This window comes from Anolis carolinensis, chromosome 1, assembly GCF_035594765.1.
Source record: "Anolis carolinensis isolate JA03-04 chromosome 1, rAnoCar3.1.pri, whole genome shotgun sequence".
NCBI classification, from domain to species: domain Eukaryota; kingdom Metazoa; phylum Chordata; class Lepidosauria; order Squamata; family Dactyloidae; genus Anolis; species Anolis carolinensis.
The window spans coordinates 340696056-340723084 of record NC_085841.1 but is presented as its reverse complement, the minus strand read 5'-3'; the positions used below and the strand labels follow the sequence as shown (position 1 = coordinate 340723084).

Here is a 27029-nt window from a genome sequence, read left to right as displayed (position 1 = left end):
AGAGATTGAGGCGGAGAGAGAGAAGGACGCCAACGGCCGGACCGGAGCATTCGCCCGCTGAGGGGCCCCGCGGTGAGGCCCGGAACAGGTCGAGCGAGGCCGGCGAGGAAGCCGGAGGGGAGAAGAAGAGAGAGAGAGCGCCGGAGACGGAAGAACATGGCGGCGGCGGAGGAGGAGAAGAAGGAGAAGGAGTCGGGCCGGAAGTGCTGCTCGTGATGGGGCAGGCGGAGGCCGCTTAGCCCGCCCTCGAGGCCTTCCGTGTAGGCCGCGCGGCCTTGTTGTCGGCGAAGAAGAAGCAGCGGCTCTGGTTAGGTCCCTTCGCCCAGGAGAGACGGGGCACAATAGGAGGGCCCTGCCTGCCTGCCCGGCCGCCCTCTCGACCCCGAAGGCCGCCCTCCCCATTCCTTGTCTGGGTTTCCTCGCAGTGACTCACTCCTTCCCTCTCGCCTTTTCTGCTGCTGTCTTTTCTCCTCTTCTCTTACCTCTTCACATTTTACTGCCTTTCATTTTAACCTCTTTCCACTTTCCCCTCCTCCTTTCTGTTCTTTCCACTCCATTCTTTTAAGTCTCTGCTTCTTTCCAGCTCCAGCATTACTACTCCTTGTGTGTACGTGTGTGTGTCCCCTCTCCTCATTTTCCTGTTGTCACTTTGCCTTCAAATCCCCCCTCTCACATCACCCCCATTGGCAAATCCTATCATTGTTACACACTTATACCCCATATTAATGTGGGTTCTGCTTTAGTCACGCCTTGCCATTTTGACTCCATTCTTCTCAATCTTGTTGTTCTCTGTTTCTTCTTCTCCTCAGCTCCAACATTGCTACTCCTTGTGTCCCTCCTTCCCTTTCAAGCAGGTTTCCTTTCTCCTCATTCTTCTCTTATAACTTTACCCCAGATCACTTTGCCTTTGTACCCCCCTCCCCCCCACATTGTCCCCATTGGCAAATCTATCATTTTAAGACTCACACCCCATTTTAATGTGGGTTCCACTTTAGTCACATCTTGCCATTTTGACTCCATTCTTCTCAATCTCTTCTTGTTCTCTGTTTCTTCTTCTCCTCAGCTCCAGCATTGCTACTCCTTGTGCCCCCCCCCTTTCCTTTCAAGCAGGTTGCCTTTCTCCTCATTCTCCTCTTGTCACTTTACCCCCAGATCACTTTGCCTTCGTATCCCCCTCCTGACATAATCGTTCCCATTGACAAATCATATCTTATCCTTTTATTTTAAGACACCCCCCCAATATTAATGTGGGTTCTGGTTTAGTCACGTCTTGCCATTTTTACTTCATTCTTCTCAAACTCTTGTTCTCTGTTTCTTCTTTTGCATTCTACTTCCTGACCTCTCCCATTTCTCTCTCTTTTTTTTCTTGCTTCACTGAAAACAAGTTCTGTAGTAGAAAGCAGCGCTCCTCCTTCTCCTTTTTTACTTCACTGAAAAAGTTCAGAGCCCCTGTAATTGAAAACACCCACCCCTTTTGTGTTGGCCCCCCATTTTGGGGATGATGGTGAAGGCGAAGAGGAGGAGGCAGCAGCTTCTTTAGCAGTGCCAACAAAGAGAACCAATTGAGGTACTATTGTGTGGGGCTCTTTGCTCCCTTCCCTGCTCCCCTTTATTGAGGGGGGCACAGCCCCCCCATCACCCCTCGCACCCCAGCCTCGGTGGTCGTGGCAAGAGGCAGGATGACTGATACCCGGCGGAGGGTGAAGGTGTACACGCTGAATGAAGACAGGCAGTGGGACGACCGGGGCACTGGACATGTGTCCTCTGGCTATGTGGAAAGGCTGAAGGGCATGTCCCTGCTCGTCAGGGCTGAGAGCGATGGTGAGTATGCCTGAATATGTGTCCATGAAAGGGATTGGCCCTGCTTGCCTTGCAGGGTGATTGAGGGACGCTTTGTATTTGTGTACTCAAACAAGAGTATGGATGGAACCACCTGAAGATTATTCTCAGTGTGTTATCAATGGATGTTATGACAGAAGTGTTTCACCATGTGCTGATGTTACATAACATTTGTGTCAATACTGTGCTGTAACTTCTGTCAGCTTAATTGCTGATCTGCTTCCATCACAGTCCCATGGAGGCTAGGTTAGAAATTGTAGAGTATTGTTTCTTTTTATATCTGATATATATACCATATTTCGACACTGCTTATGCTACATTTGTTTAGATGACTGCACTGTGAATGAGTTTTATAGTATTCTTGTTAAACCTTCACAATTACAATAAATATTTCAAAGCCAATAGTGAATAAATACTTAGTGTTCATTTTTTTTCTCCACAGCTTTCCAGTTTTCTACAGCTTCATATAAATTAGAACACTTCCATGTTCCTTTAATTTTAAAAAAATGTAGACATTTTCCTGTAAAATTCTTGTTTGCTTCCCAGTTTTACGTTTTATCAGAAGGTGAATGGGTGAAAGGATATCCAGTCCCACTGTTTCCTTTTATGAGTATTCCCCTTCCATTATGCTAGGTGGGATTTGTAGTTCATATCTGTCAAACATGTAAACTATAATTCTCCAAATAGTAAGTTTCCAGAGTCATCTCTGTTCTCATATAAAGTTTCTTCCATGAGTCCTGTGGTAAGATACTTGAAAAGCTACCATATGATATTACTAAGTGGTTTGGGTTATTAAAATTACACTTACAATTTTTCTGTAGTTTCTGTTATTTCTCAGGGTTATTCTTTTGTCTTTAACCAAACAGCAGTGTGTTGTTGTAGTGTTTACTCTTGCTTATTTTCACTGTTGCTATCCCTCTTCTAAAAATAAACATAAATGAATGTTAGTGGTCTAGCAAACAAAAAAAGGACATAACAAATCTGTGGAGCTGATCTTGTATCTATTTATATAGGATCTTTATATTGAAAGTAAGTGCTACGTGATTCAGTGAGCACTTATGTGTACATATCACTCTTACAGCCTGAACATAAAGATACTTTTAATTAAACCTTTTGATCTATGTTCCATTAGTGTAGGCATATACTGTTAATGTTAGGTGGTGCTTAGGAAGAATCTAAATGGTATTAGAGGTTGAGAATCCCTTATCATCTTTGGAATCCCCGGTGGTTTAACCATTGAGCTGCTGAACTTGCTGACTGAAAGGTCATCAGTTCAAATCTGGGGAGCAGGGTGAGCTCCCGCTGTTAGCCCCAGCTGCTGCCAATCTAGCAGTTCGAAAACATGCAAATGTGAATAGATCAATAGGTACCGCTTTGGTGGGAAGGAAACGGTGCTCCGTGCAGCCATGCTGGCCACATGACCTTGGAGGCGTTTATGGATAACACCGGCTCTCCGGCTTAGAAATGGAGCTGAGCACCAATCCCCAAAATCAGACATGACTAGACATGACCTGTCAGGGGAAAACCTTTACCTATAGCTTTATTCCATATCCAAAATGCATGAGTCTGAATTGTTTTACTTTTTTGGCTTTTTTCAGATTTTGGAGTACCTCCTTATGTGTGAAATACACATGCATAAGGAGATACCTTACAGATGAAATCAAAGTCTAAGCATGACATTCATTTGTGTTGCATTCATTTTTTGCATGAACCAAAGTTTGTGTACATTGAACTATCAGAAAGCAAAGGTGCCACTATCTCAGCTGCTCATGTAGACCATTGTATTTTTAGACAAGGAATACTCAACCTATATACAGGAAAGTTATAAATAAGTTTTATCATCTTTTGTCCTAGTATCTGCTCTTTTTTTTTTTGGATAAAAGACTAGTGTGATACAGTATTTGATACAGTCAGCCCCACATTCACTTCAGTTAGGAGCACAGTCATGAAAGTGGAAAATCACATTTTTTTTAAAAAAAAATACTTCTAAAGGAATCTTATGTTTTCCAGCATGACTCTGTTATCAACTTCGAGTGGAAACTGACTACAGAGTCATGCTGGATGACCTAAAGATTACTACAGAGAACATTTTAATCAAATCCACAAATATTCATATAAAAAAACCCTCAAGCTTTTCAGAGAAAGGATACCTTGAATTCCAGGATATAATTCCAGAATTTAAACCTTTAGAAAAAGGTTATGGAATTGTGTCCCCTTTGCTTTACTAAAACATCTGTTTTTGCTAGTTAATCAATTTTGTAATTCCTTACATTCAATGTACCAAGTTAATTTGTTTCAGATCTATGCTTAAGTGGTTCAGATCTGTTTTTCAGACTGATACTACATGTATTGTCTATTTCTAACTGTGGAGAATTAGCCCAAATGAGTGTCTCCTGGTGCGGGGTAGAGGACCCACAATACCTCATCACATCGAAGTCTGAAAGCTTGATAATGGCACCTAGAAATGTGAAACAATGTCATTTAGTGACAAACCTGACTGGAGTATTCATCTGAAATAGTTTTCCAGCCCCAAGCCTTTAGAAACATGAAGAAAAATTGCATATGGTAGTCCTTCTGAAAATTTAAGGAGCTGGACCTGCCTTATCTCTAGCAGTATCTGTCTGTTTACCATTTCTCCCACTTTTAAAAACATTTCCAGTATTTTTGTTTTTCCTTGATTTGCATGCTGTTTGATTGTTTACTGTTTGAAGGATCGCCAATGAATTTCTGTATTGTTCTTTAAATTGTTTTTCTTAATACTGTGATAATATTAATAACTATTTTATGTTTACTTTTTATAGTGCACATACATTATTTTATTTTGGGAATGAATTTACAAACATTTTCCTTGTTCTTTTCAGGTTCTCTTCTCCTGGAGTCTAAGATCAACCCAAATACTGCATACCAGAAGCAACAGGTAGTTTAATCAATTAAATCTTCAATTTTCATAGTAATATACCAGTATATTCACATAGCTAAAGTTTTAATAGAAAATAGAAGGTATCTGGTCTTGTCCTCACCAGGCCTGTAAACTTCAAGGTACGTTTTGGCTGATGCTGCTGAAATGGTTGTTCTTTGTGTTCCGAATTGCTATTATGGACATTTTTTCCTTTTATAATAATAATAATAATAATAATTTATTTGTACACCTTATCTCCCCAAGGAAGACTCAGGGCAGTTTCTAATAAAAGTAACAAAATGGCAAACATTCAGTGCCGATAATAGGCAATGATAAATCAAATCAAAACAGTGGATAAAACAACCTCAAAATAAACGTATAAAATTAAATAAAAATAACACATAATTGAAGTTTGATAAACATAATATAATTAAATATTATATTTCACTAAGCTCAGTCATCTGTGATAAACATGAGCCAGCGAAAAAATTAAGACAAGTCTCCACAAAAAAGAAAAAAGACTAAACAATAATAATCATAATAATATATTATATATATAATATAAATATATTAATAAATATAAATAAAAATCTGAAAACAAAACGAAAACAAAAGTTCCCCCTAAAGCCCAGGAGGAACAGAGTCAAAAGTTTTATGTTTCACAATTACCAATAATAATAACATGGCAAATACTCACATGGATAACCTAACTTTTACTGTAGAAGTTTTGAATTTATAAGATTTTTGAAGCTGAATCTCAGTCATCTGTAATCTTTTGAATTAGACACATTGCATTGTCAGTTAGAACAATGGCATTTTAATATTCTCTAGAAATGTACCAAATCAAGTTTATACGTAGAACCCATCAACTTTCATTCTGTTGGTAGAAAATGTCATGGAATGGAAGTGAGGTGTGATTTTTAATGCTCTGCTACACACAGTTCCCATTCCCTTACTCCTTGGTCTTCTGTGCTTCCCTTCACCTTTTTCTCCTTTATATCAAGGTACATTTTTAAGATGCAATTGTGCTGTAATACTAATAATAATGATGATAATAATAAATATTTATTTATCACCCTGCTCTTCTGGTGGCTTGAGACAGTGTACAACAAAGTCAAAAATATATGAACATAAAATACATTCAATACATTACATAGATAAACACACAGAAATATAAAAACTTAAACTAAACACAGATACAAAATTGATATATCATAGCAATAGAATGTAAATCAATGTAGGTCAATAGTTATGATTGAAAGTTGATTAGGTAGGCCCGCTGGAAGAGATGGGTTTTCAATTCCGGCGGGTCATTCCATAATCTTCTTGCAGTAGCTGATGAAAAGGTCCTCTGAGTGATGGTCCCCAGTCGGGTTCTGGCAGTTTGAAGTAAACGTCCACCAGAGGACCTAAGTATCCTAAAGGGTGGATTGCGCAGGAGAAGACATTCCTGTAGGTAACCTACAACCAAACTGTAGCAGTCTGGGTGTTGGATTAGGATTCCAGGAGACCAGAGTTATTTGGAGTTAGCCGCATGACCTAGGGCTTTTCATGCACTCTTGGTCTCAGATGAAGGCAGTGGCAACCCCACTAAACGAATCTTGTCTAAATATTCTGTGATAGATTCACCTTAGAGTTATCATAGGTTGGAAATTATTTGAAGACATACCATAACAGCAAACATTTCAGGAACCTTCGGTTTTCCTTTTATGCCCAACTCTGGGAGACTCCAGACAGTTCTGACATTTGGAATATTGCATATGGTGCACACACACAAATGCAGAATTCTAAAAAGTGAGAGGAACAAGATAGGTTTTCTTTTGAAGAACTGCTGAAATAGAATGACAACAGGTAGATGTTGTTATTGATATAGACACTTTGCTAGGAAACAGTTCATTTTTGAAAAACTTGGCTTAATGTCAAAATTTATATGCAATGTTTTTAATTATTTCACATAAATAGTATTGCATTATTTTATATGAAAAGTTTCATAACACGAAGTCACAGTATGAAATTCAAAAATTCGCTACTTGTAATTTTTAGAAGTCAGTAACTCTTTAAACCATAAAACCTTTTTTTTTAAAAAAAATTCAACTTGAGCAGACATTTTGAATCAGTGGCATTTAGATGTATGTTGACTTACCAGTGAACAATTGATTCAGCAGGTGTACTGTATATAATTGAGCATAAGCCAAGTTTTTCAGCCCTTTTAGGGCTGAAAAAGCCCCCCTCAGTTTATACTCGAGTGAGGGTCCTGGCCAGCTTATATTTGGGCCAGCTTATACTCGAGTATATGGGTAACCATAGTTGGACAGTCTTATTAACGTTTTATTGTTATCTTAAATTACAGTTTTATGTAAATATTCAAAAACATTTAACCTACTGATGCCCCAATTAATGCAATTGTATTGGTATCTATTTTTATTTTTGACATTTACCAGTAGCTGCTGCATTTCCCAACCTCGTCTTATACTTGAGTAAATAACTTTTCCCAGTTTTTTGTGGTAAAATTTGGTGCCTCAGCTTATGTTCGGGTCGGATTATACTTGAGTACGTAGGATACTTCAGTTAGGACTAATCAAGAAGATTCTAGCCATTGTCTGGTCAGAGAACACTTCATGCTGACACTAAAGACTGGTCTTGCATGGATGTTGCCACTGATATGCATGTGAATGAAAATTCAGTATGAGAATTCTTAAGTTGTCTTGTTTTTCAATGTTAAAGATAATACAGGATGCAAGTAAAACACTACTTTTTCAATCAAATAATAGTTTTCAGAATGTATTTGAATATGTTCGAATATAAACTAAACATGACTTTTTACCTTTCAAGGACACACTGATTGTGTGGTCTGAAGCAGAGAACTATGACCTCGCACTTAGCTTTCAAGAAAAAGCTGGATGTGATGAAATATGGGAAAAAATATGTCAGGTACGTTTAACTCCTTCAGTATTCTTCCATGGCAGGGAGTAGCATTTGATTACTCTTGTGGTCTCTTCCAGCTCTGTGAATCTTTGATTCTATATAAGCACAATTTCTGATAGTTAGAGAGTTCTGAACCAGTGCAGTTTTCTTCATATTTTATTTTGAAATAAGAGAATACACAAGAGACAAATACAAAAGAGATAAACGTCAATTCCTGAGTATACTAAAGCTATTAAATATTGGAAGAATTGGGGAAGACAAACCTCAATTTCCTCCAAATTTCAAAGTAGCCTGTAACAAAATATGTATTTGTAGTATACCTTGAGAATTTGAAGAAATAAAATACTTAACGGGACTAACTAAATAGAGGAGCATGACCTCTAAATGTTTATAAATAAGATATAGTCAATTGTTATGCATCACTGGGGCAGTAAAATAATCTGGCAAAGAATGGAATGACAAGATTACAATAGCAAAATATATGTCATTTTTGAAGAACATTTTCTTTCTATGCACATGAATGGTGGGCTGAATATTAGGAAGATAGCTCAGTTCATTTTGTGATGGAAAGCCTGTTCAGTCCATAGACAACTAGACAACTGATGAGGGATTATTTTGGTGTTTAATGCTGTTGCAGAATGGTCTAGAGAAATTAAAGCACCCAGATAGAGATATAAACATTAACACTTAGAACACAGATAAAAACTACAGCATAAAATGTGCTAGGTATATTATGTACGTATCAGATATTTTCTAGTGCTTGAAGACTGGAAAGATGTGAACACTCAGAAGTTTTATTTTATTAAGATTGGGGGTTTTAACATTGATAGTAGTTGCATTGGGTATTTGGGAGTAGAAGACTTGCTTTGAATTTTTGTTTAGGCAAACCATATCTGAAGATAGCTGTGGTGTTTATTACATTGAAATATTTAATTGCCATGGTGTGTGGCCTTGTCTGCTGCTGAGCTCCCCGCCTGGTAATCCTTTCTTATTTTTCAGTACCCGGTTGTTTAAAAGAGAGGCTCAGTTTCTGGTCTTGACTGTATTAATTGGTAAAACAACCTTTTCATGGTTGTAGCTTCTTTAATTGCTGAATATCTATGCATGATAATAGATGTTTGACAGTTATGCCTGAAGATGAACTTTTCAGTCTTCTCTTACTTTAATAGGTCCAAGGAAAAGACCCTTCAGTGGACATTACTCAGGATCTGGTGGATGAATCTGAGGAAGAACGCTTCGATGATATGTCATCACCAGGTCTAGAGTTGCCATCTTGTGAATTAAGTCGATTAGAAGAAATTGCAGAACTTGTGGCATCTTCACTGCCTTCACCATTACGGCGTGAAAAACTTGCTCTAGCATTGGAAAATGAGGGCTATATTAAAAAGCTCTTAGAAATTTTTCACGTATGTGAGGATTTGGAGAACACTGAAGGACTGCACCATTTGTATGAAATTATTAAGGGAATCTTCCTTTTGAATAGAACTGCCCTTTTTGAAGTCATGTTTTCTGAAGAATGTATAATGGATGTAATTGGATGCCTAGAATATGATCCGTCTTTATCACAGTCACGGAAACACAGGGAATTTCTGACAAAAACTGCAAAATTTAAAGAAGTTATTCCAATATCTGACCCAGAGCTGAAGCAAAAAATACACCAGACATATAGAGTACAGTATATTCAAGATATGGTTCTACCTACTCCTTCGGTATTTGAGGAAAACATGTTATCAACGCTTCATTCATTCATCTTTTTTAATAAAGTAGAAATAGTTGGTATGTTACAGGTAAGACTGGGAATTTCTTTTCTTTGATCTGGGATATTACACAAATTAAACTTTTCTTCTTGTGGAGGGAGTCTTGTTTGCAGCTTGACTGTTAAAACGCAATACAGAATTTCCCAGACCTGGAAGGTGCAAAGTTTGGGATGCTTGCTCATGAATGACTGTCACTTCAAACAGGAATTACAAGTTAAATACTCTATCCTACTTTTCAAAGCAGCATCAAAGCAACAGAAGATCTAAATGTCGGGTTGTATTATTTATAACATTTGTAAACATGTAAACAAAATTCACCTGAAAGTTATCAAGGACACCCACTATTGTCAGTAGATGCTGAGGATTGGAAAGGCCAAAGTGCCATTTTTGTTTTAGAATTATCAGAATTTTCAATGACATTCTAGTTTTTCTTTATACAATATGTAGAAAGTATTTATTTATTTACTATATTTATACCCCGCTCTTCTCACCCCGAAGGGGACTCAATATAGACATAGTATTTTTGGGTTTTGTAGCTTTCCAAATAGTGCAGAGAAAAGGCAAGATGAGATTTTGTGGAATTCTGCATCATTTAAGCTGACATTTAGAAAAGTTCTATGCAAAATTTTCTGTGTGTACAATCATCCTTGACATTAAGTGAGAGAGCATTGTTGTGAAACATGGTGTGGAAAATTGGGAGTGTGTTGCTTGGTATATATTCCTTGATCAATCATGGTTTTAATATTCTTAGTGTATGATTCATGACATTCTCAATGACTTCATCCTGTACTGTTTCTCATACTGTAATATGGTATTGACCAAAGCAGGGAGATATGTAATATAAAATGTCTACTTGAGCATAGTTCTAAAAAACTTGTTCCTCTAACTTAAATATATTTTACAGACATAATTCATTTGTCACTCACAGTCTTATAAGAGGATATTACATTGGAATATTTGGATTTACTGGTCCATAACATAATGCAGGGGTGGAGAATGTAACAGCTTTTCTCTACTGTTGGCTCTCTCTTGTTTCATGTATCTGCAGCCCTGGACATCATTACCAGTAGAGATGAAAAATGGTACATCTGGAGGGCACCTATACCTTAATAAAAACAGTCCCTTTTAGGCTCTTTGTATTGACCCGTTGGGGTGAAAGTGCTAGGAAGTAGTTGATTCAGAATGGCACATTTTCTCCTCCATTATTGATATGATACACTGTGGAGTTTTATCTCACAAAGGTTGCAAACAATACTGCCATGATGCACAACCTATTTCTGGCCTGCCACATCACTGCAATAACCCATCCCCTTCTATTGGTGGGAAGGCTTATCAATAGTCCTAGATCAAATCACAGTTTTGTCACTTACCTGGTGCAGTGAGCCCTTTCTACTTCTGTACTGGCATGTTTGTACTGAAGTGACATCAGGGGAGGGGATTCCTGTACTCTTCTACTGTCCCCATGCCCCCTCACAATAATTTGTGATTTAAAGGTTACTGTTTTAAGTAACCTTTGCTGGACTTGCGAAGTATTTTTATTAAAAATAATTAGAAAAACTTGAGTACAAGAACTGCGAGAGAACAAAGTTACAGTGTTAACCGGAAGCATGGCCATGGAACCATGGAATGGCGAATTGTCACAATTGCGTGACTATGGAGAGGTGCTGGTCATCCTTGTTTGCTGCCATCCATGATGGCATGAATGCCATGGGTGGCTTCATGAAATAGTCCTATGTCAGTGGATTGTTGATTCCTGTTTTCTGGCTCTGTGAGGAATAAAAGAGTGTAAGGGAATGTTGGGACACTTCCCTGAGCACTGCTTCATGACTGGCATGCAATGATGCAGCTAGTGTGAGATGCATTTTATGTAGGTGCCAATAACAGATACAGTTATCTATTATATACAGAGACTTTTTATCCTGACTTGTAGGCGCTAAGCAGAGGTCTAAAATATAATCTATATGTTTGTTTTCCTTAGTTGTGGTCATTTATTGTGAAGAAAAGAGGAAGGGTTAAATGAAGTATAAAGTATTTGAGAACCTAACATTTGATACATGGCAGATGTTATACTGTAGATAGCTGTCTTCAACTAGCTCCTAAATCTGCCATTACGTGAACTGTATCATGTAAAAATAATTTTAATTCCTTGGTTATTTTAGGCAGAATATTTGGCCAAGGAATGATCTGGACTTTGATCATTTGATCATTGCTCATAGTGGCAAGTAAAAACTTTTAAGGTGCATTTGAAAAACTGCCTTTTCAGAGCACTATAAACCTCAGTGGTGGATAATGTCCTTGGTGTCCTTTAAATCAGTAATTAGATTGTGAGAACCTGAAGTCTAATAATTAGTGCAACATGTTTTCCCCACTACTTCTGGATATTGTTATGGGAAGGATAAAGCCTGAAAAATGGCTTTTAAATCAAATGTTTTACCCTGAATATTTATATTAGGTTTTATGTCCAATATTGCTGATGTCAAAAACATTGAATGCTCTGCTGTAATAAGATGGATAGAAATGTAGCATCTCTAGAAATGCAGACATTATGAGGAAAAGTGGGAATTTCATGAAAAAAATGAATTATTTTGAGGGTAGTTTTTGAAAAGTGTATAAATTATGTGATGTGTGGTGCATAGATTTCCTACATAGACTACCCATGAAACTGGATGAGAAGAAAAAACTTTTTCATTTATGAAAAATTTCTTCATAATCAGTTATTTAATTCTGTCTCTTGATAAATACAGTCTTTTTATGTTTCAGGTAGATTTCCTTAAAGGGTTTTGTGTATTTTCTCAAACACCACATTCCCAAAACATTGTTTAATATGAGCCTTTGTCCAACACCAAAGTCATATTCCATTTATACCGTGAAATGTAGCTTGTATATGTCTGCATCACAGGTGCATGGACTGGGCAACTAAATCATTCAGTGGCTACCTAATCTGTGCTTTTGTCAGAAGGAAAAAAGATAGTATACTTCACATACATGCTTCCTGTGGATAGATTAAATTAAACAGCATTGATGCCTTTTTCACAAGTACCTGAAACTGCCTCAACAAATGTCTGTCAAGGGAGTGGAATTTTACTTCCTGGATCTACTTTACCTATGTGCATTGGCTCTTAAAGTTAGAATTTTGCCTGTGATGAACATTGAAAATCAGTGTGCATAATGCAATATAGATAGTAAGTTCTGCTGTGTTAGAATCATTATATGAACACAGATATCAATGTCTCTTCCTTTTACACAGGTTTATAATTATTTACATAGGCTATGAGATTTACAGTATTATACGAAGTGACTACTACTAGCAGAACCCTTGTGTTTGACAAATGATGAAACATATAGAACCGTTTTCTCTTCCATTGAGTGGATTTTAACTTAATATTGATAGGATTAGGCTTACACAATGATGATTTTGAAAGATCATCTGGGGAAATGTGGCTTTATATGAAAAATATGCTTTATTTTTTATTTAATATATTTCCCGAAGCAGGAGTTTGAAAATACAATTTTAATCAGCTGTATTATGTATATATTATTTAATAATTTTTGTCATTAAAAATATTCTCTTTTATGTTCTGTCATCTTTGCAAGCAAACAGGTAAGTGCAAAATTTCTTTGTATGGCTGAGATCTCTGACACCAAAATCAGTTTGAGTTTGTATTTGAAAGTAATAAAAGTTATACTTCACATCTTTGTTAAATACAAAACATGTTGGTGTTAGACATTTTTATCTCAGTAGGAATTTATAACTGGTGAATTGTAATTGGGGCTTGCAGAATATATTGTATACCTTTAGTTTAATTTGTATAATATTTTTTATAGGAAGATGAAAAATTTTTGACTGACTTATTTGCACAACTTACAGATGAAGCTACAGATGAGGAAAAGAGGCAAGAATTGGTAAGAATATTTTAAAATATGCTTTGTGAAGCAGCTGTGGGATTCTGAATATTGATAAATACAATTTTATTTTCTTTGTATTTCAGGTAAACTTCTTGAAAGAGTTTTGTGCATTTTCTCAAACATTACAGCCTCAAAACAGAGATGCTTTTTTCAAAACATTGTCTAATATGGGCATTCTTCCAGCACTAGAAGTCATCCTAGTAAGTTTTCCAAATTTGATTTCTAGCATTTTGCCCCCGAGCATTCTTTGACTCGACCGTAGTCAGGTAATAAAATAGTTGCAACCCTTTGTTTATTTTTTTGGAATAGTACGTTGGCTGCAAAAAGTATGTTTTTTAAAATATCAGCGGCTAATATAGTCCAAAAGGGGGATGACAATATGATAGTGTCAAAACATGAATGAGGTAATGAATGAATGAATGAGTGGGAGATATCCTCAACATTTGTATTCAGATAGGAAATTTCAGAGATTCAAATGCGTGATTCCTTTTGGTTCAAACCTCCTCTGAAATAGAAGAACAGAAATAATTGTACTTCACTGGGGCTCAAAGGTGAACTAATTAAAGCAATAAAATGTATGATTTAGATTATGCCTTCTCACTGTAGTTACATCTTCTGTTTTTCTTTAACTGCAGGGTATGGATGACGCCCAGGTGCGAAGTGCAGCTACTGATATATTCTCCTATTTGGTTGAATACAATCCATCTATGGTACGAGAATTTGTCATGCAGGAAGCGCAGCAGAATGATGATGTAAGTATGGGGCTCTTAATTTTTAAGTTAATTATAACAAAAATTGTTTTTTGCCAAAATTCTGTTCTCAGTTACACAGCTCAGAGACTTGTATTCTTTTGCCATCAGGGGCTATAAACTCTTTTCATAACCTACATTTTTACCTAGATCACTCGATGGAAATATACTACATAGCATGCACATGTCTCTTATTCCATGTAGTGGATTTCGGCAGTGAGTTGGACTAGAAGGCACTTGAGGTCTTTGCAATTTTTATGATTCCATCATCAGGAGCTAGCCTTAGGAATAGTCCCTTCGCCTCTTCAGAATATACTTCCCACCCCTTTCCCCCTTGGCAGCCTTTATCATGGTTAGTATTATATCCCTCTGCCATATTCATTGGCATCTTATCTATGGTGAATATTTGGATGCTAACAGGTTGTTCTCAATCAGTGCTGGGCATAACTAAAATGTTAGCTGATAACCTTCATTCTTGACATCCAACATAGAAAAACAGAGGGCTGTGAGAGACACAGACGGAGTACCCCCATCATCTCTCCAGCAACTCTCATGATTTTGTTAGGCTCTATACTCAGCACAAAAAATGCAAGGGGCTGCCAGTGTGAGATGGTGTCTCTTCTTTGGCAGCCCATAGTGCACTCATATAGAAATAACGCGTTGTTACCTGTGTTAACCGTGTGTGTATTTTTAAATCAACTGTCAATTTATGGCAACCCCATGAATTTCATAGAGTTTTCTTAGTCAAGGAATATTCAGAGGTGGATCCTATGAAATACAATCTATAGCACTTTGTATTCCACAGAGCCCTACAAAAATGTGTTTAAAGCTAGCAGAAAAACGAGAATAAGTCCATGTTAAGTCTGACTAGATCTGTATCTTGGAAGTGAGATACATAGTTATTTCATAGCACTTAATTCATTTTACATATTGACCCAAAACTGCTTGGAAGCTGATAAAGTATTTTGATATTATTTGGAATCAACATTTAATTTTTGGATATATAGAACATAATATTCTTAATTTTTTTTCTAAATGTTGTATTTATTTTTCCATTAGTATATTAAAGCTTTCCTAAGTTGAAATTCTGAAGAAAATGTAGAGAAATCTGAAATAACATGGTTACATTGATGTATTTTTTGATATTCCTAAAACTAGTTTTTTAATACTCCTAAAAATGTAGCTATTTGGAATTTCATGTATTTCAAAAGTGTCTTCCCATCAGCATAAAGAACTGCTGTGACAAAAATACAAATCTGGACTGCCATCTGTACATAAATCCTGACTTTTACCTGGAATTATATTTTAGTGTTTCTCATGTTGCATTTTAGTTATGACTAACTGTTTTGCTATCCTAATTTTGTTTTTTAAACCAGGATATCTTACTCATTAACCTCATCATAGAACACATGATTTGCGATACAGATCCTGAACTTGGAGGAGCAGTCCAGCTGATGGGTCTGTTGCGTACTTTGGTGGATCCAGAAAATATGCTTGCTACTGCCAATGTGAGTTGAGATCTGATCCTGATTATGCATTTTTGTTGTTCTTGAAATGCTTAGATTAGTATTATTTTGTATTATTTTGTTTATTTTTTTTCTAAAGAAAACAGAAAAGACAGAATTCTTGGGTTTCTTCTACAAACATTGTATGCATGTCCTTACTGCACCTTTATTGGCCAATACTACAGAGGAAAAGCCTAGTAAAGGTAAGACATGAGGTATCTCTTTCCCTCTTTCAAGGGTGGACATGCTCCAACATCAGTCCAGCACCAATTTTTGTACACTTTCTTGCAGACATTGTCCATTCTTGCCCTGTTTCATGATGAGAAAAAATGATGTGTGGGACATACATGAAAGGAGTTGCAAGGATACTGTGGGGGCACATTGCTTTGTTGTACTGTTTTGGTACTGAGAGTATTCAGAGATGATCGTGAGGGAAGGTTTTGTCATTACCACATAAGTGTTCCAAGCTACTTTACCCATAGGAGTGAATGGCAGTAATTCACTGGGGGAAAGCAAAGGTATACACTTGGGGATATACTTAAGATATGGGTTAGGCTGGCCCTTACTTTAAAAAACATATCCTAAGAATCATTCCTGTACTAATGTACATAACATTACTGTTTACAATTGTCCAATTTCTTCATGCACTCTCAGCAAACATAGTCAGAGCAAATAATAAGGAAGGGAAGTTTAGGTGCCAGAATCACAGAAATGGAAGCCTCCTGATAGCCAAAGAGGATGTTTTGATGATCACCCAAAAATTACGCAGTGCAACCTGGGTTTTTTGTTGTATATGCTTAGTTCTTGCAGGAATTAAATTTGAGAGATGCCTAAAATATGTCTTATTTTGTGTTTATCAAAAAAACATACGTAATATGCTAATCACAGATGTATTTGTTTTATTTTTAGATGATTTTCAAACAGCCCAGCTGTTGGCCTTGATATTAGAATTACTAACTTTCTGTGTAGAACATCATACATACCATATAAAGAACTACATTATTAACAAGGATATCCTTCGAAGAGTCTTAGTCCTGATGGCTTCGAGTCATGCTTTCCTAGCACTATGTATGTATGACACGGTGTCAGGTCGTTTCATGAGAGTGATCATAAACTAGCCATAGTTTGTAATTATGAAAGAAAGTTTTAGGGAAAAAAATGACTTATTGACCAGCCATACTAGTATCATGTGACATACTAGAACTAAAATACTTTTGCATTACTTACATTTTCAGTATTTACCTTTATCCTTTAGCTTAAAATATTAATAGAGAGCATCCGTTGCACTGTATAATTAGAAAACCTGTACAGTTCTGTCTGAAAAGATAATGTTTACAAAAGTAAAATTATTCCAGATTGCATGTTTATCTTGTATTTGTTCAGTTCTAAGACACAGTTTTTTTCCTATATAAACATCTCTAAAAATGGGGTGCATTTTAGAATTGCAGATGTATCTTATGTATTTTGGTGGCGGTGGTATTGCTGCTAAGATGTTTTAATTCCATGATTTTAATGTAACTGTTTATTTTTAATTGTTAGTTTGTTTTATATGGCATTCAATTGTTGCCTATCTATAAGGCAACAATTCCTATCTGAGTCCCCTTCGGGATGAGAAGAGTGGGATATAAATATGGTAAATAAATAAATAGGGTGCATCTTACAATCTATGATTGGCTTACAGTTGAAGAAATACAATATATTCTGTCTTTACAATAATACAGGGTGTTTCAAAAAGAGGGACCTGATTTGAAATCACTATATCTTTGCAACCAAAAGCGGCCCATGAATAAAACCCTTACTCCTTGAAAGAGTGGGACATAGAATTACAAAAAATTACTTCTAGAAGCCCCTCCTAGTGCAAGAATAGCCCCTGGCCTGAGTCAGTCACGAAATGGCAACCCCACAACATGCCTAATGAGGTACTCTCCATTTGCAGCATACTTTTTTAGAATGGTTTCTGGCTCAAAATGGTTAGTAAAACCTGGTAACTAATTAAACTCTTTTTGTACAATTGTAACATGTTGCCATCATGAAATATACTATTTTGAAATTGGGTCCATCATTTTGAAACACCCTATACAATTAGGATGCTTTGTTAAGCAGCACTTCAATGTAAAAAATGCCAGTGAAATATGAAAGGCGCTAGGTGCAATTAAATCTTCAGGCATGCAAAAGAATTCATTTTTACATGACCTGGGAGCCCACACATGAAAAGAAAAGCAAAGTCAGTTGTACTAAAGTAAATGCCTTCATTATTAACTAGTCCATGGGATGATCAGGTGGTTGCGATTCCTAACTAATGCCATAAATAATTTATCTGCTTATTCTATCCTATTGACTGCTCTGTTAAAGTCAAATCTTGAGAGTTTTTTAAAAAAAGTATGAGAATAACTTAGCAATTTTTCTTTATTAGGTGCCCTTCGTTTTAAAAGAAAGATAATTGGATTGAAGGATGAATTCTATAATCGCTATATAATGAAAAGTTTCTTGTTTGAACCAGTGGTCAAAGCATTTCTCAGCAATGGATCCCGCTATAATCTAATGAACTCTGCTATCATAGAGATGTTTGAGTTCATTAGAGTGGTGAGTACCTGTTTCTACAGGGAGTGTGGGTGTTGAGATTGGTTTGGACATCAGCATTACAACAAAGCATATTAAAACTAAAACTGAGGATATATGCAAGAATGGGGAGTCCCCAGGATGTGTGGGTGTATTAGGGGAGGGCACAACTTTTATTTCTCACCACTTACAATGCTGAATGAGACTAATGGGAACTAAAGTCCAGCTACATGTAGAAGAACACAGATGTATTTTGGTGCATATGAAGTAGTTATAAAATGAATCTATGAAGATGTGTTGTCGAAGGCTTTCATGGCCGGGATCACAGGGTTGTTGTATGTCTTTCGGGCTGTGTGGCCATGTTCCAGAAGCATTCTCTCCTATCCGTGTGTCTTGGAACAATTTCTCCCCGTCAATGTGTTGTCGAAGGCTTTCATGGCCGGGATCACAGGGTTGTTGTATGTCTTTCGGGCTGTGTGGCCATGTTCCAGAAGCATTCTCTCCTATCCGTGTGTCTTGGAACAATTTCTCCCCGTCAATGTGTTGTCGAAGGCTTTCATGGCCGGGATCACAGGGTTGTTGTATGTCTTTCGGGCTGTGTGGCCATGTTCCAGAAGAGAATGCTTCTGGAACATGGCCACACAGCCCGAAAGACATACAACAACCCTGAATCTATGAACTTTTTTATGTAGTGGGTATGCGGGGAAGAAATGTAGGACAAAACAAGGGGAAAAGTTTGGAGAACCTTTTGGTACATATTGAGAGTAGATAGTGGTTGATCTAGGTAAAGGGAGAAAACAAATCCTTGAAATGAGGGTGAATTGATACCTCCATTTTATTGACAGTGACAGATTTAAGAAATTATACAGCTTATTAGGAGAGGAGATTTATAATCAGTCTTCAGAATTAGAGGTTAAGTAAGAGTACCGTAGTAATTACTTCAAAGGTAATTCGACAGTTACTTTCTACATCATGTATGGGGTGGAAAAAGTGTAAATACTCAGTGATCAGAAGGTTCATTCAAATAAACTGATACAAAATAAAATGCCTTAAGTATTATTCCAAACAAGAGAGTAAAAGCCTCAGAGCACTATTAGTAGTTCGGGCCCAGATTATTTGAGAACCTGCATCCTCATTTACAACCCCATCTGGCTACTGCGATTATTGGAGGAGGCCCTTCTCTCAGTCCCACCCCCGCCCCAAGCGCAGCTGGTGGGCACAAGAGAGAGGGCATTCTCTGTGGTTGCTATGTCTCTTTGGAGCGCGCTCCCTGTTAAAGCTAGAACAGCCCCCTCCCTCCCCTCCTACAAAAAACACCTAAAACTAATCTATGCTCCATAGTTTATGGAGAGAGTAATGAAACCCTCCACCTTCCCGACCAATGTCCTGTCAAGGGATAACACACTGTAGCGCCATTTTTACATTTATATTTTATATTTCTAGATTCTACACTTAAACGGCACTTATTGCTATTAGTATCCTCCCCATCGAGTCTATTTTTTATACATGCTTTTAAACTATGATTTGTCATTTTATTGTGCTGTGTTTTTATAATTGCATATGACATTGAATATCTGCCTTTGTTTTTATGATTGTATATGGCATTGAATATTTGCCTTTGTGCTTGGAAGCCGCCCTGAGTCTCTTCAGGTTATAAATAAAGTTTTTTATTATTATTTATTTATTTATCTATTTATTTATCCTTTGTCCAAAAACCTGAAGTGCTTCAAAATCAGAAATTGTCCACATGGGTGACTGAGATAGTGACACTTTTGGTTTCTGATGGTTCAGTGTACATCAACATTTCTTCAAGCACAGCATTATTAATAACACTATGAAATTACTTTCAAGTGTGTATGAAACATAAATTAATTTTATGTTTAGATTTGGGTCCCATCTCCCAAACATCTCATTAGATACATACCATATATGCAAATACAGGTATTCGAAAATCCAAAACACTTCTGATTGCAAGCATTTTGGATGAGGAATACTTACCTATACTAGTAGTATCCTGTCTCTTTTGTAGTCCAGTAATCGAGACATAAATGTTAAACAAAGCTAATAAATTTACGCCATAGATTTTAGTACTACAGTTAAACTAACAATAGAATTAAAAACATGACAATTACAAATAAAACAACATATAAACAGTATAGAACATTCTGAAATACTTTTTCCCTGAGCCTTCAAAGACAACCCTATTAATAGGGTTGGGGGGTGGGAACTCGATTGGGGAGGTTACATCAATTTAATTCAATTTTGGAATTTCACTGATTTGTAATCAATTGAAAGGGGGCATTCGGTATTGGTTGATATGTAATTAATTAATATGAACTCTTTAAAGACATCCCCCCCAAGCTTCTTCCTTTTATAATATTTCACCCGTGTACCTGGCATTTTACTTGCGTATTTTACAAGTGTTAATTTGTCCGTTTCCTGCCCTTGGAGTTAGAATCTAACATCTATGTACAGGTATATCTCAGTTAATGTTTTCCTGGGATTTACTTTTTTAACAGAAACATTGGTACCCGAGGTAAAAATCGCATGGAAAGAATAGGGACATGTTCTTACATCACAAAAAAATATAGCAGTTCAACTTGCTTTGGTGAACTTTTCACTCAGAATTAATATTATGCACATTTAGGTTAGGCAAGTCTTACGTAAGTAACCAAAAATGTTTGGAATCTTCTGGAAAGCACTGGAAAACCTTTTCCAGAATGCATTCTAGGATGATTCTTTCAACAGCCTAAGTATAAGAAGCTGCTGGTGAATACAGCTGGGGGGGCAAGTTACCATTTTGAATTGATGGAAGAAAAATAGTAATATTGTAAAAGTTCTTGTGAAGTTTTCTACATGCTTGTCAGGGAACTCTTAGAACTGACTTACTCAGTACATAAAGAGATTGTGCTATTTCTTCTGCAAATGTTGCTGACTTGGATTTTATCAGACCCAACAGTGAGATTTTGAGAAAGATGTTCAGACATTCATTTTGGTAATAACTTTTCAGTTTGTTGACTCTTCTGTAACAACTGATAACACGTCTCAATAACAATCGCACACATGACTTTGAGGGAAAACATGCTTCTTACCAGCATTGTATAGCGTGCTTTACTGCAAACTTCTATTTGCTGTATTTTCTATAGTGATAGTAAAGTGAAAACACATACTGCTTAATAGTTACATGGATGATAATAATGCCTTCTGAAGAAACCAGTGTAATTTGCATATACCTTTGAGAGCATGCAAACTTAATTGGGAAAATAACTTTATTTTCTAGGAAGATATAAAATCCTTAACAGCTCACGTAATTGAAAATTACTGGAAAGCTCTAGAAGATGTAGACTATGTGCAGACATTCAAAGGTTTGAAATTGCGCTATGAACAACAAAGGGAAAGACAAGATAATCCCAAACTTGACAGGTTAGTGGTCACTGAAATTGTTGTTCTTGCAAAAGAGTTTCCTTTTAAGAAGAAATTAGTAAAAAATGAAAAGCATAGTTATATACTGTTCTGTTTAAATGGTCAGGTGACTTGACACTTAGGCTGTAATGGCCAATGTACTGTGGAAGAATCTTTTAACTTTTCTTTTAAAAAAGAAATATATGAAGGCTATATAACATGCAACTTCATGCAATAGAGTTAAAGAAGTATTTTGAATGGATGTCTATAAACAAATACATGATTCCCAAAATCAGCAAAGCTGTAATATCATGAAACTTCTGTGAAATGCCATGTATGTTTAAGTTGTGCAAATATTGAGGTAAGCAAGATCTCTAGGAATAGTGGCACTATATGTAAATAAATCTGCAAATTTCGCTTTATAACAGTGCCTACATAAAATGTAAAAAACGAACTCTAGCCAAGATCATTCTTGTCAAAAATTGATTCACGGGTTTTCTGAAGGAGAAGGATCGCTTGTCCCCTGATATGAGCATGTGCTCCAGAGCTTTGCAGTAGTGCAAATATATATGCGTAAGCATTCTTGCATTCATCCCTTTTGGTCTTCACTGATGTGGACCAAGAAGTTTATAATGCTACACAATGTATCTTGTGAAAGGCAGCAATGGTAGTAGTTTTGCGTAGCAAGTTCTGTTTTGTAAAAAAATAACTAGGGTGCATTGTAAAACAATATATATTATATTTTCTCAATTAAAGAATTACAGATTAAGCTATTGAAACAAATAAATATACTGGTAATCTAACTGACCTGTACTAACTAGGCTGTATGAGCATCTTCTGAGTGATCGTGAAACTTTGTGGAAATGCAAATTACACATGGAGTATGGAGCTGGTGGTTGATAGCATATTGTTTTTGCAGTAATCTCCTTTGCTAGAAAATCATATCAGAAATGGGAGAAATAAAAAAACCATGAACCATGGTGATGATGGATCCAGGCACACACATAATTCACTTTCCCTTTACAACTGCATCTTGATGTGTTAATGTGCAATCCAAAGATATATGTAGTATGATCCTTAGGGATTATATTTTTTTATTTGGATGAAAAATGTAATAGTTCTAGCATTTATACTCCTGTGTATTTATAAGCTTAAGGGAAAATCCTTTTTTGCAGCATGCGTTCCATCTTGAGAAACCATAGATATCGGAGAGATGCAAGGACATTGGAGGATGAGGAGGAGATGTGGTTTAACACCGATGAAGATGATATGGAGGATGGAGAAGCCGTTGTGCCACCTTCGGATAAAAGTAAAAACGATGAGGATATAATGGATCCTATAAGTAAATTTATGGAGAGAAAAAAATGTAAGTAACTGAAATCACATGGTTTTGGTTTAAGTAGAGTTTTCAAAAATTATATCTCCCTCAAGTTTATGATGGGAGAAATAACCCCCTTTCACCTGCCAAGTATTATATGTCCATCACAGAGGCATAATTACAATATTTGTGGCTTATGTTGTTAGCTGATTTATATTATTAGTATTCTGCCTGCTGTTACAGTTTTCAGTTACTCCCTTTAAATGATAAAAAGATTTCTGTTAAATATAAAACAAAATTATCAATTTCCTTATAGCAGTTCATTGAAGGAAGTCTGGCAAGACTTAAACAATGACAGATGGATAGGCTATAGAACCCAGAATTGCTCCAGAGAATTTCATTTCAACTTCAATTGCATTTAAAGATGAGTGCCTTTCTCTTTGTGAGCTTAAACTCTTCCACCTATTTCTCAGTTGCCCTTGAGAGGCCCCTTGGGATAAAAATATAAAAATAAAGTTATTGGGTTGTCACCTGCGATACCCCAATTGAAATTTGAGTATGCCAAGTTAAAGTCAGATGTAAATGTCTCCTCCAGATTTGTATCCATTTTATAGACAAGTAGTGCAAAAAAGCCAAGGCTAACTTAGTTTTTAAAAAAATATAGATTGCTGACATGTTTGAGTATTGTTTTGCGAAAGAGTGTAGCCCAACAGACACAGTCTTATAGATTAGTATGGCCTTACTCCTTGGCCTTTACATAGTTAATAGCAACTGCTGTTAAACCTCAATAATCAGTTCTGTTTTCTTTGTGTGTGTGTGTGTGTGGGCACATTTGTGCCCAGAATTGTTGTTTGCCAACTAAAAATAGTGTTCAATGCAGCCTACAAAATACAGTGCCAACATAACAGAAATATTGATATAAAAGATGCAGCATAGCAAGTGTAAAATTTAGCAGATCAAAAATGTACAAACCAACAGCAGAAGTAAAGGCCGTCACACAATGCAGAAGAGACTGTAAAGAAGGATCACATGAGCCCCGAATGAGGAAAACATTTATAACAGATGCTGTCAGTGAAAATTGCCTTTTTCACTTTTGGAGGTATAGATTTGAACAGGCATGTGTGGTGCACAACTATTGGAGACAGAGTATTTACCTCTTCTTTTTACTAAATTCTAATCTAATTGAATAGATTTTTACCTCTGTCATTCTCCAGAAAATGGGACTCGGGGAAAATTTATTTTGTCTTGAACCTTTTACATTTCACAGAAGAACTTTATTCCATTGTTATTTCTTTTAAATTCTAGTTAAAGAAAATGAAGAAAAGGAGGTCCTTCTAAAAACTAATCTCTCCGGTCGGCAGAGCCCAAGTTTCAAACTTTCCTTCTCTAGTAGTACAAAAGCTAACCTCACCAGCCAGTCATCTGCAAGTAATTTGCCTGGGTCTCCTGGATCTCCAGGTTCTCCTGGGTCACCGGGCTCTCCTGGATCGGTTTCTAAAAGCACATCTCAAACGGCAGCTATAACTACCAAGGTACTGTTTGCACTTGAATCTATCACTTTGTTGCTATTATATGAAAACTATATGCTCAGGACACAGTCCCTATTAACCCATTCTGCAGATTTCTATAAATATTAGATCTGATCCAGACAGTAAAGAAACCCTAATTGTTGTCATTTTCTTTATATTGCTCCTTTCCCCTCAGGACTGGTACTCAGGGTGGCTTTAAATAGTCATTTTGTGCCACATGTGTTGATTTAGTGTAACCTAATATATTTCACAGGGTTTTCTTATGCAAGGAATCTCAGGGGTTGTTTTCTGTCTTTAAAATATAGTCTGCAGCACTAGATACTTCTTAAAATACTTGTATCAACCAATCCATCTACTTCTTGAGAAAGAATAGTTTTTAATTTTTTTAAAAAAATATTGAAATCTTTGTTAAAGCTTTATCTGCTCAATTTCTGACAAGGCTGTTTGGACATTCCTTCCTTCTATATATATAGAGTGAGATCAGTTACCTAACGGAATTTATTAGCAATTTAATTAAAACATTTAACATAATCTGTTAAATGCCACTCCCTCCTTACCTTAGTATGATATCAATATGCATCCTATTGCAAATGAGGTATTGTGTCGGAGCAATAATATTTTGATAAAAGAGAGATGAATGGATCATGCTGTTTCTGTTACGTATCATTTTCATGTTTGCTTTTGCTGAATCCGTTTTATCTTGTTCTCTATTAATCTACCTTTTTTGCACATAAGAAAATTTAATATGACTATGATCCTTTAAACTCTTAACATAAAATGAACATAGTTCTGTGGTTCTCTACAGTTGTGATTTCACAGCACGACCTGCAGTTTTCCCCATTTCACACTGGTCAGTTAGCTCACCCCCAACAGAAGTGTATAAAAGAAGTCTATGTGTATTGTTATAGAATAATTCGCTGCACTAGGGAGCATCCACTTGCAGTTATTTTGTATAGCAGTGTAGTAACCCAACAAGGTTTCATCTTATATATTTTCCAACCCATGTTCTCACAAAGTTCCCAAACATGCTTGTCTTTTAAAAGAATACATTTTATCTTAAAATGTACACATTACATTCATCAGAAAGTGTAGAAAAATATGAAATTAAAAGGATAACTCCAATCCGTATGTGTAAGATAGGTCAAGTCAAAGCATGTTGTAATTCACACAGAGAAAAGTCCTAAGCAGTCCCTCATTGTAAACATACAGCTATAACATCTGGCCTGTTTTTTGTTTCTAAAATATTGTTTCTTCCTCTATTGCCCATGTTTTGTACTATGTAGATGGAGGAATTCTACAGAAGTCAAAAGCTCATACACTATTATGCTCAGAGATACAGGGTAGAACATTTTCTGATGCTATTTTTTTCCATTTGTCCATAGTTGTGTTGGCTGTTGTACTCCAATCAGTCCTTTAGTGAAACAGAATGTTCAGTTTGAAGGAATAAACTCTTTATAACACCTAAAATTTGTAAATTTCTCTTTTTTTCATTTTTAGGGTGGATTAGTGGGTCTTGTAGATTATCCTGATGATGATGATGAAGATGATGAAGAAAGCCTACCTTTGTCACAGAAAGCAAAGCTAGAATCCTCATAATGACAGTTTGGAAGATCAGTATCAACCGGGTGATATACTCAGTTTCTTGGGGGGTGGAAGAGTCCGTAATTGAAAACTGCGATTTCTGTGTATAACACAGGTCATTTTTTAAAATGGATTTCTGCTGATCAAGTGCCAATTTGAAGGAGCAGAAGAAAAGGAAATACACGCTTTATGGAAAAGACATGCCTTTGACCTCTCCAGCTTGGACCACGCATTGCCCTTTTCTCAGGGAAGGAAATGGAAAAATATAAAGCCAACAGGGCAGGAATTTTGGTAGTGGAATTCTGGATTGGCTGTTCAGTTGTTACAATCAGAACATGCTTTCTTGGACCATGTATAAGACTGAAGAAAAGGCTCTTCTGCCGCAGTTCTTCACTTGCTAAGAATGCCAGCAGTTTCTTTGTATAAAGAGACCTGCCTTTGAAACCATACATTCTGAACATTTTAGTCGAGCTACAACAGGTTTTTTAAAAAGAAACTCTTTGGGGGGAGGCTGAACATAAGTTTCCTCTTTTTTAATTCGTTCCCTTTTGCCCTTTAAACTGCAGATTTTTGTTTGGAGGTGGGGGATTTGTATATCCCTTGATTAAAAAGATTGAATGGAATTCTAGATGTCACTTACGTGTCATAATTTTATTTTTATTTTGCCCCGAGTGTATGCTTAGTTGTTGAGTATATATTTGGGACCATTAAAAATTTTTGATGTAATATAATCTCACTGTCGTGCTGGTACCTGTTTCACTGTGCAATTCTGTTCTGCACCACAACTCTTTAATATGTTTAGGAATTTATGAGAGACGGTATAGTTTTTATTGAAAAGTGAAAATCTTGCAACAGTGTGCATACAAAAGCAATACTATTTTGTGACTCAATATTTTATATTAAATTTTACATCATCGACTGTCTTGAACCAATTCAGGGAAGCAGGTTGGGTTTAAAAAATCAATACAGTAATTCTAAGCAAGACTTATAAATATGAAATTAGTATTCCAAAGAGATTTTGAAATTTCACAACTAGGAATCATGTCGGTACGTTTAATTC

General features: G+C 36.4%; 1 protein-coding gene across 1 annotated transcript; it reads left to right on the top strand.

Moving 5' to 3' along the window:
• Positions 1 to 26700, top strand: ppp4r3a (protein phosphatase 4 regulatory subunit 3A). Its single transcript, XM_003214352.4, has 15 exons — positions 1 to 1821; positions 4701 to 4756; positions 7571 to 7669; positions 8833 to 9450; positions 13246 to 13323; positions 13410 to 13526; positions 13962 to 14078; positions 15452 to 15583; positions 15681 to 15783; positions 16490 to 16648; positions 17994 to 18163; positions 21420 to 21562; positions 22717 to 22907; positions 24165 to 24391; positions 25886 to 26700. The coding sequence occupies exons 1-15, from the start codon at positions 1680 to 1682 to the stop codon at positions 25982 to 25984; spliced, it is 2451 nt and encodes an 816-aa protein (XP_003214400.1). The 5' UTR covers positions 1 to 1679; the 3' UTR covers positions 25985 to 26700.
• Positions 26701 to 27029: the final 329 nt, after the last annotated feature.

Coding starts and splice junctions, on each gene's coding strand:
- ppp4r3a (XM_003214352.4), top strand. CDS start 1,680: ATGACTGATACCCGGCGGAGGGTGAAGGTGTACACGCTGAATGAAGAC. Junction 15,784..16,489: donor AGAGGAAAAGCCTAGTAAAG/GTAAGACATGAG, acceptor TTTTATTTTTAG/ATGATTTTCAAACAGCCCAG. Junction 16,649..17,993: donor TCATGCTTTCCTAGCACTAT/GTATGTATGACA, acceptor TTTCTTTATTAG/GTGCCCTTCGTTTTAAAAGA.